Source organism: Papio anubis, chromosome 7 (assembly GCF_008728515.1).
Source record: "Papio anubis isolate 15944 chromosome 7, Panubis1.0, whole genome shotgun sequence".
In the NCBI taxonomy this organism is placed as follows: domain Eukaryota; kingdom Metazoa; phylum Chordata; class Mammalia; order Primates; family Cercopithecidae; genus Papio; species Papio anubis.
This window is the reverse complement of record NC_044982.1, coordinates 150,308,484-150,321,859: the sequence shown is the minus strand read 5'-3', so window position 1 is coordinate 150,321,859 and position 13,376 is coordinate 150,308,484. Positions and strand designations below refer to the sequence as shown.

At 38.5% G+C, this 13,376-nt stretch overlaps 1 protein-coding gene across 6 annotated transcripts in view; it reads left to right on the top strand.

Annotated features, from left to right (window-relative positions):
* C7H15orf41 (chromosome 7 C15orf41 homolog) overlaps positions 1-13,376 on the top strand; it is a 243,501-nt gene that overhangs the window by 96,822 nt on the left and 133,303 nt on the right. For all 6 annotated transcript variants that reach the window (XR_002523018.2, XM_017960507.2, XM_031668855.1 and 3 more), the window contains one exon: positions 13,059-13,138. Coding sequence is in view for 5 of the 6 variants with exons in the window: in XM_017960507.2 (XP_017815996.1) it covers positions 13,059-13,138 (80 nt within the window). In the remaining variant the exon portion in view is untranslated. The remainder of the gene's footprint in view (positions 1-13,058; positions 13,139-13,376) is intronic.

Genomic DNA, 13,376 nt, shown 5'->3' with positions numbered 1-13,376 from the left:
GTGCTGCCATTGTGCTCAGCGGACTTGCTGAAAGATTAATTACAACTGAAGAAATGTATCTTTTAACTGTCTCATTACATGAAGAATTCATAGTGAAGTTAACGTCCGCATAATTTAATGATATACGGATTTTAATTATATAGTACACTGTTAATTGTACAGCTATTTTTAGATCAGGCTACTGACTTGTTCATTTAAATGAATAGCTCATTTGCTTGAGGGACCAAAATATAAGCTTTCTGGAAAACTCAAGAGAATCTTGAAACCTCTGCAAAAATATGTTAACCTGGTAGGATATTTTTATGGTATTTATCTCTCCTTAAAATAAAGCTGACCTGTACCTCCCCTTCATTGCATAGGTTGTCTGACATGTAGAATTTTGACATTTTTTTTTGTACCTAATAAAGTGCAAGAAAGATAGATCTCTGTGTTGGATAATGGGCAGAAATTGAATAGCTGTGTTTTCCTTGAAAGTTGTTGAGATTTTTCTCAGGAGAATTAGACGAAAGTTATTTCTGAATAGAAGCACTGTCCCTGGCTATAATTAGTCACGTGGTTTAGTTCCCAGGAAATGTTTCTTTCAGCGTACTAAAAGTGTGTGAATTTTCGTGTCGTTTAACATGCCTTGAAATTTCGTCTCTGCTTACCTACCTATCCCTCTCCTACAATTTAAGATATAAAGTTTAGGTTGCTCTTTCCCATGAGATTCGGGAGCCTGCCAAAAAAGAACATGCTTTTGTGCCCTCTTCCCTTGAATACTTCCAATCCTGGGCAACGTTTTTAATGACTTAGAATTAACTGCTTTCTAATTATGCACTGAGGCAGACACCATGATGTTGTATGGGCCTTTGCCAGCAATTGGAAACACAGGAGACATAAACGAGCAGGCTACCAGAGGGAATTATTAGAGAGGCTTCTCGAAGTCATAAACTTGCAAAGCAAAGACTTGCCCTTGTCTCACTGAGTCAATATAGACTTGATCATATCAGTAGCCACTGTGGTATCACCTTTAGAAGCATCCAGTTTTCTTTCTCTTCAGAGACTATAAGACATTTGATCTCATCAGACTTTCTGGAGACCCCAGTAAATTTCAGCAGGTCTTTGCTGCCGTGAACTTTCTCCTCTGATCTTGAATGGGAGTTTTCTCTTTCCCTGTGTCTCACCTCTCATGTTGGGCCCCAGTGAGCCCATAAGAGGGCTTCCCTTCATTATGTGGCCCTATATTTGCTCTCCTTGGAGCACTAGCTTGAAACTTTAATTGCTAATATATGAATTGGAGGAAAATCTAGGAGGGAGGAGGGAATACCATAGAATCTCTTACCATAAGTTTAAACTACTTATAAAAGTACTAGGTAACGTAAACCCGGGAGGCGGAGCTTGCAGTGAGCTGAGATCCGGCCACTGCACTCCAGCCTGGGCGACAGAGCCAGACTCAGTCTCAAAAAAAAAAAAAAAAAAAGTACTAGGTAAGTGTTAACAACAACAACAAAAAACGTGTGCTAGTAAGGTCGCTTCACAAATGTATGCCAGTGATAAGCACTCCTCTTTGGGAGATGAGTCATTAGATGTTTTCACTGTTTACCTAAAGAGCCATTGCATCCTATGAGAAAGAGTTGTCTTCTCTTTCTTTTGGCAGTGTGTTCATAAATGTATTTATTCAGCAATTTGTTGAGTAGGTATTTTGTGCAAAGCAGCTTTGGAGTAGTAACAAATAAGTATTTCTGCTTTTAAGCAGCTTGCCAAATACCCTGACACAAACAATTCCTTAATCCTCCATGTGAACCATGCATTCTCAAAGGGGGTGAGATTGTGTAAGCAGATATGCAGCATATCTGTGGCATTAAAATTTCTTGTGGGGAGCAATTTAAGAAAAAATAAGAAGTCTCCTGAGGTGGGCCCTAATGAATTAAAAAAAAAAAAGTAAGATTAAGAAACATCTGTGTAGACTAAATAAGGGCCACATAAATGCGAGCTTGAAATCTGAAACCTTGTAGCCTCACCACCAATAATAAACTTGTGAGATTTCTTTCTTGTCTTCTTGGGGGTGACCACATGATGAGCCTCAATCTTCTTCCATGTGAAAGCCCCCAGATATTTAAAGACAATAATAAGAAAATATTGACAGCTTTTTAATGTGGCATGATTTAAAATTTCAGCATCCTGATCAATCTCTTGTCATCTGTTGACAAAGCGACATTTAATCAAGTGCCCAATGATGGATACACAATATGAGTTCTCTCCATTCCACAATATGAGGGAGAGGAAGGCAAGTGGACTGGAAAAAAAATAAGAGAAGGCATTAATGGAGAAGGTAAACATTGAACCGGGCCTCAAAGTTTTAGCCGAAGGAAAGACAGGAAAAAAACATTCCAGATTTGGCAGATGTGTGTGTGAGTGTGGAGAAGAATTAAGTATATTCATGACATTAACCAGGTGCCTCATCAATGTTTCTTGAATGTGTGTTTGTTGGATAAGGGTTGATGGCATGTAGTGGCTATAAGGCTGCAAGTTGCCTGAGACAAGGTTCCGATCAGTCTGAACACTCATGCTTTGGAGACACCTTCCTCTTGTCCTTACATAATACTTTTATATTTGATAGCTCTAGTTCAAGTTATTTCTTACATCATTATGTGCTAGTTAGAGAAGAATTTAATTTGTCCCTATTGGATTCCCTAATGTTAAAAGATATTTCTTATTCAGATTGTCAAATGGGATCAAACTGCTTTAGATTTCACTTTTATACAGTAGGAGAGCCAGTGGGCTAGTGCTTAGAATTCTTGAGGAGTAGTTCCAACTGCAAGGGCAAGTAGGCTCCTGCAGGCCACTGGCAAGATAGAAATTGTGCAGGGAAGACCCTGGCAGGTCAACCCCTGTGGAGATGTAGCTTGGAACCTTAATGACCGTGATATCCAAAGGCCTTAAACCAGCATTGGAAGAAAAGAAGAAATACTAATTGGTATTTAGGCTTTGCTGTCTTGGAGCTCAGCCCCTGGAGCAGCCACATGAAGAGGCAAAGCTCCGGGCGTACTTTGGGACTATTGCCAGCAGCACTTTCCATATCCATCCAGCTGTTCCATTGCAGAAGCTCTTTGTGTGTGTGTGTTTTAAGTGGGGAGAGAACTAGGCTCTCACACCACAGCTCTGACTGTGTATGAATTTTCCTCCTCATCTTTATCCCTATGTCTGTCCTTCCTTCACACATCCTTCCTTCTCTCTGACTGCTGCCATCCAGTACACAGTCAGTCCATACTAGTTCCCCTATCCTGCTTAAACCTATTTGAGATCTTAGATTAGGGATCCCAACTACATACGGCCTTGTTTTTGTTTTAGTTCAAGTGCAGCCTAATCAAAAGGCATTCTTTGCAGTAGGCAGGACTTTCGGGGTCTTGAGAGCACAGATGATTCACCTGCTTGTTTGCCTCAGTTTCTTCTAGAAATAGCTGACTACTTCTCTGACTTTATGCTAAGGAAAGCAAGAGCTATAAAAATGGATGTGATATTAGTTATTCTTGGGAAAGTCTTCACTTGCCTGGTTGCTAATGCTTGAAATGCCCTTAGCTGGGGGGAAATTCTTCTACTATGTGGTTATTTATAGACAATACTTAAATAACAAACCTTCCAAGAGTGACAACACATTCATCTAATACACACAGAAGTAGAAAGGACTTCTACCTACTTCTTTCTGAAGTCCAGTTTTAGTAGTGGATTGTGCACTGAGTGCCACAAAAGAGTGTGTATATGTGTATGGACTGGGGTGGGGGAGTGGGTATGTAAGATGGGAGAATCAGTCTGGCATTGGCAAATTTTGCCTGTTGAATAGATTGACTTCTGGCTGTATCTCAAGATTATGGCAGTATATACTTGAAAAGAACAGTGCCCTGACTTTATAAACATCACAGAAGTCAGCTGTAACATCATCCCAAATCTCAAATAGCCCAAGTACATAACAGTGTGTTTATTTTATTTCATCTTCACAACAGGCCTGCAAGGTAAGCACCAATGTTACTCTCTTTTACAAACAAGGATACCGAGAGGTGTCAACATTAACTTGTTAAGATAATGTGACTAGTAGGTGGAAGAGCCAGGCCTCAAACCAATCTGTCTGATTGTAGAGTCTGCTCATAACCACTTATCTTTACTGCCTCTCTGTTTGAAAGTGTTAATCTGCATGTCTTTCCTAGTTTTCCTTTTTTGAGGAAGACATATTTTTCTTCTTTTGAGGAAGATGTAAATAAAAATAGTGGTCCTGTTATATGACTTTCAAGTCTAGATCATAAGAAGCCATAAACTTCTGCATCATTATCTTGGGATGCTTGCTCTTGGAACCCACCAACCTTTTCAAGGAGAAGCCCAAACAGACCTTAGAGAAGTCTTACTTCTGTAAGTCTTGTGTCAGGAAGCCAGGGCCCCTCACCCACATGGCAGACATGCAAGTGAGCTGCCACCAAAGTGAATCCTTCAGCACCCAGGTGATGCACCCCAGTGGAGACCACAGGAAGAGCAAGTTGTCTCCACTGAGCCAAAGCCAAATTGCGAAATAATGAGCACATTGGGAAATTGTTTAAAGCACTCTTCCCCCAAAACGGAGGGTTATATTTGAGAATCTAATAGAACTGATTCTCACATCCACAGATACAAGTTGTCTTCTTTCCCATACTTGATGATTAGCACAGTGCTTTGGTCTGAAACATCACGGCAGCTGTTGGAGGAATCAGGATAATAATGTATTTTGTAGCCACCGATGACCATTCTCCCTTTCCCCTGGCCTCCCAGATGCCATAACAGTAGGGAGGTCCTTAGCAGTAGTTTAGGTGATTCCACTCCCCATCTTCTCCATATGCCTGTCACCTGCCCTTCTCTCTATTGTTTGGGAGTCCAACTTCTTAGAAGGATCTTTTTAAATATAGTTTTATAACTCTGGCTCCAAAAAAAGTTAACAAACAAAAAAGTAAATAAGTATTCCCCTGAACTTATTACTAAAGGGCCTTCAAAAATTTCAACAGCATGGCAGAGTGAGCTTTTGTTGATGGGCCCCTATTTCCGTGAAAAAGATAGAAATGATAGATAAAATTTTAAAAACTTTAAAAGATATGTGACCAAGTATAAACAAAAGTAAAATTGGGTATCAGAAATGGAGAAAGAACCTGTATTCAGAATGATCTACAGAAATTGCTAACTTCAGATATAGACACGAGGGGCTGGGCTTGGATTTTGAACTCCCCAGAGGGACAGATACGCAACTAAGAGCTGTAATTGAGCTTCCATGTATAGCTCAAACCATACAAAAAGGACTAGAAAAACTCTGCTTTCTTGGAGAAAATGGCAAGGAAGCTTGCTTAATGGATATGGCCTTGGGTTGTGGAGTATTGAGAGAAGAAATAGAAATTAGAAATAAGTCAGCACTATTTGTGGGTTTGGGTCCAAATTTATGCTCTTGTTTACTGCAGAAAGGCCAAGCAAAGAAATTAACAATAAAACTGGTCTTTGCAAAACTAAACATGAAACTACATTGTCATGGTTAATTCTACAGTGCAGGTCAAACAATTTTTGCTGAAAATTAGCTCTCAGTAAAAATTCACAAGCCAGTGGAGGAACCCAGTTACCATGGAGAAGTGGACAGAGAGAGAAAGAAAGAAAAATAGAATACCATGAACTGGAGATAAGGAAATGACACTGTAAACTATAAGACAAAGTATATAAAGTATAAAATAAACCTAAACATTTTATATATTTGCATATAAACAGTAAATAAAAATAACTGAATAAATAAAAGTATAGAATTTTGTAAGAAAGCAGATTTTTAAGAAATAAGATGTAGAAATGAAATAATAGTCATTGAGAAGCTCATTAGCTGAGTGATGTATTAGACAAAAAGATTAGGAGAAAATTAGAAGAATTAGATTATAAGAACATTTAGTGAATTCTAGGGTAATTCTAAGGAAAGCATCCTGAATATGATACAAGGATGAAGAGAGGGGAAATACAAACACTTTATGAGAGTAGGAGACATAGAGGACAGAATAAGATCTTCTAACAAATGTCTAATATGAGTTTCAGAGGAGAGAATAGAGGACAAAGCTATAATGACTCAGAATTTTTCAAATTGGTTAAAGGCATATATTCTTAGCTTCATGAAACGACTAATTCTAAGCAGACTAAATATAAATAGCCACATCTAGGCACACAGTGATGAAACCATTGAATGTCAAATAAAATATTAAAAGTAATCAGAGATAAAAAGACAAATTATATATATAGGGATTAGTTTTAGACTGACATTAGAGTTCTTTTAAGTAACAATAGATCCCAAGAGACAGTAGAATCTCCAGAGTTGAATTAAAATGACCCTTAGCCTATAATTGTATACTATGTTTTATTATTATTCAAGAGTGAGAACTAAGTACAGTTATTTTCACGTAAGGCAAAGCTAAAACATTTTTACTGCTTAGGGATTTCAGATGAAAAAAACTAATAAATGAGATGCAAGGATATTGAACCCAAAAGCAGAGAATGGGATTCAAGAAGCAATGCTGAAAAAGGAAATAGGGCAAACGTGTTGATAAATTTAAATAAACATTGAGTGTTTAAAAAAATGGAAATCAACTCTTAGAGTTCTCCAGAGAAACAGAACCAATAGGAGGGGTGGGTGGGGGTGTGTGTATGTGTGTGTGTGCGTGTGTGATTTATACAATTATAGAGTCTAATAAGCCTCAAGAGTTAGAGTTAGCAAGCTGGAGACTCAGGAGAGCTGATAGTGTAGTCCCAATCCCAGGCTAAAGGCCTGAGAATTAGAAGTGCCATTGGTTGTAGTTCCAGTCTGGAGGCCAGCAGGCTTGAGACCCAGGAAGAGCCACGGTTTCAGTTAGAGTTCACAGTCAGGAAACAAATTAATGTTTCAGCTCAAAGGCAGAAAGAATTCTCTCTTATCCAGCCTTTTTGTTCTAGTCGGTCCTTCAGTGGTTTGCATGAGGCCCACCCACATTAGGGAGGGCAATTTGTTTTTACATTCAAATTTTAATGTCATCCAGAAACACCCTCACAGATGCACCCAAAATGATGTTTGGGCCGGGCAAGGCTGCACATACCTGTAATTTCAGCACTTTGGGAAGCCAAGGCAGGTGGATTGCTTGAGCCCAAGAGTTCAAGACCTCATGAGAAACCCTGTCTCTCCAAAACAACAACAACAACAACAACAACAACAAAAATTAGCTGGGTGTGGTGGCATGCACTTGTAGTCCCAGCTACCAGGGAGACTGAGGTGGGAGGATATATTGAGCCCGGAAGGTTGAGGCTGCAGTAAGTTGAGGTTACACCACTGCACTCCATCCTGGGCAACAGAGCAAGACCCTGCCAAAAAAAAAAAGAAAAAGAAAAGAAAGGAATAATGTTTGACCAAATATCTGGGTACCCCATTGCCCAGTCAAGTTGACACATAAAATTTAACATCATAGAGACTAAATGGGAAATTGTATTACAAACAAGATTGTTGAACAAAAATAATAGACACAATAACATGGAGGCTGATAGAATCGTGTAAAAATGAGCAGATAAACTTTGAAGTAACAGTCATTGAGAAGCTCATTAGCTGAGTGATGTATTAGAGTGAGTCTTCCTGATTGGAGTGAATGTGTTTCAAGTTATTTATATGTAAAACAGCAAAGATGTTACTGATAAAGATTAGATATTGTTTCAGTTTAAACATTCTTTGAGAGAACTACTAAAGAAATCATTGTAGAGGCCAGACACGGTAGCTCATGCTTGTAATCTCAGCACTTTGGGAGGCCGAGGCGGGTGAATCGCTTGAGCCCAGGAGTTCGAGACCAGCCTGGCAACATGGTTAAACCCAGTCTCTACTAAAAAAAATACAAAAAAGAAAGAGAGAAGGGAGGGACGGAGGGACAGGGATGGAGGGATGGAGGGAGGGAGGAAGGGAGGGAGGGAAGAAAGGAAGGGAAGGAAGGGGAGGAAAGGGAGGAAAGGGAGGAAAGGAAGGGAGGGAGAAATCAATGTAGAACGTATTATTTCCAAGATAATAAAGGGAGGGGAGGGAGGGAGGGAGAGAGGGAGTAGAATGTATTATTTCCAAGGGAATAAAGGGTAAAGGGGGAATAAAGAAAACTTAATTAACTAGAAGGTAAGGAAAAAAGAGGAGAAGGAAAGAGAATGATTAGCAGAACACAGAAAATAAGAGAATAAAAATAAGCCTGAATGTATCAGTTGTAATGAATGTAAATGGGTTAAATTCACATTTTTAAAAAAGCATAGATTTTCAAATTTGATTTTAGAAAATCCAAGAAAATACTATTTATGAATCACTCCCAAGACATAATGACACAATAAAGTTCAAAGTAAAGAAATGGCAAAATCAGTACAATAAAAATTAATATTAGAAAATAAAAAACTAATAACAACAGTAAAAAGAAATGGAACACCAGATATGTGAGGCAGATCCTATCCAAAAGAAAAGTGTTGCAGGAGTATTACCACTAGGTAACACTGAATTTAAGAGAAAACCTTTATTAGAGTTAAAGAAAGTCATAACTTTGCCAAAAGATATACTTACCAAGAAGTCTGTGTACAACAATTGAGAGTGCAGTCACCCAAGAGTATAGTCTCCAAATACAGAAACAAGCATTGGCAGAATTATAAGGAGAAACTGACAACTCCACAGTAGTAGTAGATGATTATTTCATATGTAGTTGAAAAAAAATAACAAGGATACAGAATATTTGGGTAATACAATTAAAACCTTAACCTACTAGACATATCTGAACCTTGTAGCTGAAAAGTAGGAACTTCACTTTTTTGAAGATGTATAAAACATTAACAAAAATGGATCAAGTATAAAAACACAAAGAAAGTAAAACAAACCATATTAATATAAACATCACAAATTAGAAACAGCAGAAATCCATGTCTTTAAATAACTTATGGGTCAAAGATGAAATAATGGAAACTATAAACTATTTATAAATGAATGACAACAAAATCGTGGCATGTAGCCAAAGCAAAATTTAAAGGAAAAATTATAGCCTTGAAAAGTGTATTTTGAAATAAAAAATTGAAAATGAATTTTATAAAAATAGTGAAAGAGTAATGTGGCAAACTCAAAGTGGGAGCGAGGAAATAATGATGATAAAGGATAAATTAAATGAAATTAGAAGAAATGCTACAGTAAAGAGGATCGACAGAGCCAACATTTTGCCTCATGAAAATGTTAGTAAAACCAACCTCTGGCAAGACTGGGAAATTTTAAAATAAGAGTTTATACAAATTAACATGAGACTATCTAGAGCAAATTTATTGCAGATTTAGAAGTTAGGTCAGGGTGGTGAGTGCACAGATGTTTATTATATTAATTCTTTATGCTAAAAATACTTCACAATGAAAAGTTCATAATCTTAGGCATTGTGCCTTAGTCCAGGCATTGCCTGTTCCCTGTCTGCTGTAGCATGCTTTAACAGGTACCAGGTCTCTCCTATTCTTGTGAATCTAGCGCCACTGACTCATACATTCCTGCTTTGTACATACTTTGTAGAAAATTGTAATCCTGTTCGTTGTAATCCTGCAGTGGCAGGGGCAAAGTGTGAAATCAACAGAATGAATGCCTCTACCAAAGGTTGAGGAGAATAGGAATCCTGTCCAAGTGTGGTCAAAAAAGCCAGATGCAAATTGGCCAGAGGTGGTCTAGGAACAGCTTCCATAAAAGACACAAGCTTTCTTGAGGCCTCTTAGCCTGGGCTATGACAAGGTTGTCCAATCACATTTACTTATCTGGTTGATGTTATTATTCATTTCTTTGAGATGGCAGTTCCTAAGCTTTAGTATATGTGTGTAAAAGTAGGTTGATTTGGCTTGATTTGAGACACCAACACACTTTCATGAAGCCTGAGTGTTTGAACTGTGTGTGCTTGGCGGATACATCCTGGGTCCTCGGCACAGGCAGTGACTTCCTAGAAGAAGTTTCTTGCTCTAAAAAATGGTGGGTTGCAAGAAGAGAAAAGACATTTTGTTGAGGTTAAAATGAATGTAGACTCAATATAAACTTTTTACTATTATTCCATTTAAAACAACTGACTTCCTCTGGCAAGTTTCCTTTCATTTGAGTAGTGTTTATTCAACATATTCAGACTTTTTAAAAAAAGTTTATTGCCTATGATTCTTAATCCTGATAAGCATACCACTGTTCTAAAATTTATATTGTGAGGAAAATTATGTCATCAGTTTCTTTTTTCTTTTGATATTTCCCTTTTTTGGCTGAAAATAAATGACCTGCTTTTCTTATGTCCCAGAGTTTTGTCCCTTTTCTTTTTTAAGAAAAAAACCAACCTTTGTTTTATGATTTTAGCAATGAGTTTGTGTATAGTTTGGTATGAGGTCTGTAATTTTTATAGGATAGCATTTTTAGTCATGGCCACTTATATATTAGTGATCTCTTCTTCACATGGGTGTGAGAGTTGGAATGTACCATGACTGGGTCCATACAGAGAAGGTGCTGCTATTTCCTTGAGCCTCTGCTGGCATTATGGGCAACATAAAAGAATATGTCTGCCATTACCATGGGTGACTCGAGTGGCAGGCCAGAGAGGGTTCCCTTGAGAAGGTGATGAAAGGTATGGACAACTGCTTTGGTCCCCTCTGACTGGCCAGGCCTTAGAATTAGGTTGGGAATACTGAGTTTACCAGGCACATTATTTTTTTTAATACTATTGCTCCTATAATCTTTTCTTTTATAAGAGGATGATTCATTGTTTCCTATTCCCAATATTTGTACCCCTTATCAATGGTCATTGCTTTCAGAAATAATTGAGTCCAACCCTATGGTTTATATGAAGTAAATGCCTAAGTCTGATTTCATTCTTACTATTCCTTAAACTTAGCAAAATACTGCTTTAGCTGTTTTCTCTAGAGACCACACGAGAACACTTTATTTAGGTAGTCAGCTTAAACAATATTTTCACTTTCTACAGATAGCAATGGGCATTAAACTTGGGAAGCTATGTAACTTGCCAAGGTTGCAGAGCCAGCTGTAGAGATAGGGTTGGATAGGATAGCCGGGTGATTCTCTTTTGGAAATTCAATATGACCTTTTCACCTGCAGTGCAAACACATGTTCACAAATGGCTAAGCACATAAGCATTTCTATAAGCATGCAGTTATATGACTAAGAGTGGGCAGTAATTAAAATAGTTGTACTCCATTCTTTCTTTGCAGACCAAATACTATTCTTAAGTGAATAAGATGTAATTTCCTTATATATTTCCAAGTATTTACTAAGATTTATTCTTTTTTTTTTGAGACAGAGTCTCGCTGTGTCACCTAGGCTGGAGTGCAGTGGCACCATCTCGGCTCACTGCAAGCTCTGCCTCCCAGGTTCACACCATTCTCCTGCCTCAGCCTCCCAAGTAGCTGGGACTACAGGCACCCACCACCACGCCCAGCTAATTTTTTGTATTTTTAGTAGAGACGGGGTTTCACCATGTTAGCCAGGTTGGTCTCGATCTCCTGACCTCGTGATCCGCCCGCCTCAGCCTCCTAAAGTGCTGGGATTACAGACGTGAGCCACCATGCCCAGCCACTAACATTTGTTTTATGTATCAGTGTTCTTATAGTATAGAGCTTGATAAAGAACATAATCTTAAAAGAAAGCAAGTTAGACCCCAAATTATGTCAGAACTTGAATGATGTAGATCTGTGGTCTATATTTATTTTATTAATTAGATAATTATTCAGTATGCATTTTAATTTGTGCTTGTGTGGATCAGACTGTAAGCCATTTTGCTAAATTGTGGCGAAAAACTCCACTGGAGGCCTTGAAATAATCTATTTCCTAGGCAACACCTGACTTAGCTTCAGCCTAGAGGCCTGCCTTTCTCCCGTGCATTAAAAGGAATTCTGGCTACTGTGGCTGCCCCATGCCTAGTGAGCAATGAGGTCAGAATCTTCTACCTTGCTTTTCAAAGGATGTCACTTGCTATAGCACCTTCATCAGATGCCTGCCTTAGTGGTCCCTCTTCTTCTATAGCAGTTCTCTTGGGGTTCATCTTAATTTGCAAGTTGAGGCATATTTTGGGTGGAAAACGTGTGTGTGTGTGTGTGTGTGTGTGTGTGTGTGTGTGTGTCTGTATAGATTTTCCTTATTTAAGATTCTCTCAATTCAGTCAGTTTTACCTACTTTCCTCACTTGTGGAATGTAGATAGGATTTTATGGCAGTTGATGAGAATTATTTTGGAAAGGTTTAGAATTAGAAGATTCTTTCATGACTGAAAGTCATTTTAATTGATATAATCGAAGCATACGTATATGAAGAGTTTAGTGAAGACAGGTCAGATTCAAAGACTTCAAATCTGACCTGTCTTCATTAAACTCTTCATATACGTAGGCTTGGTTATGAAATACCTACCTGCAAAAGGTAAATATTTTCTTTTCTGATTTTTTTTTTTTTTTTACCCCAAATGGGCTTTTCCGAAGCTTATTTATCTACAAAAGAGACATATGCTTTAGGTCTGCACTTGTTAATTTACCTTGGAAAAATTAGGTCATCATCAAATCTGGCAATGTGGCTTATAAACTTGGCAAAATGGTCTAATTAAAAGCTTCTGTTTGCCGGGCGCGGTGGCTCAAGCCTGTAATCCCAGCACTTTGGGAGGCCGAGACGGGCGGATCACGAGGTCAGGAGATCGAGACCATCCTGGCTAACACGGTGAAACCCCGTCTCTACTAAAAAATACAAAAAACTAGCCGGGCGAGGTGGCGGGCGCCTGTAGTCCCAGCTACTCGGGAGGCTGAGGCAGGAGAATGGCGGGAACCCGGGAGGCGGAGCTTGCAGTGAGCTGAGATCCGGCCACTGCACTCCAGCCTGGGCGCCAGAGCGAGACTCCGTCTCAAAAAAAAAAAAAAAAAAAAAAAAGCTTCTGTTAGATTATAGAAAAAGGAAAAAATGATTAGTGCCAGTCATATTTTTGTTTTCATGGTTTATGTAGGTATATGTCACTTCTCATGTTGCATTAAAACTATGTTGACTATCTGCTAACAGTTCATCTCTTTTCTTCTACAGCCTCCAAGTCTGTTATAAATAGTATGCTACGGGACCCTTCTCAGATTCCAGATGGAGTTCTAGCAAATCAGGTCTATCAGGTATTAATCACAGCTGTCTATTTTCAGTGGCAATGCTGTTATCTGCCTAGCCGAGTAAAGGATTTTAAACCTCATTTAATTACTGTCATCATAAACTATCACTGAGGTCAGGGTGCACCATAAATGGCAATGCAGTATTTGCAAGAAGAGCATTTCACTTTTTAATAGCTTGCTTTTATAGTGAATAAAAAGCATGCAATTTTTGTTTTCTGTGATTAAATCTGAACCGCCTTTTGAT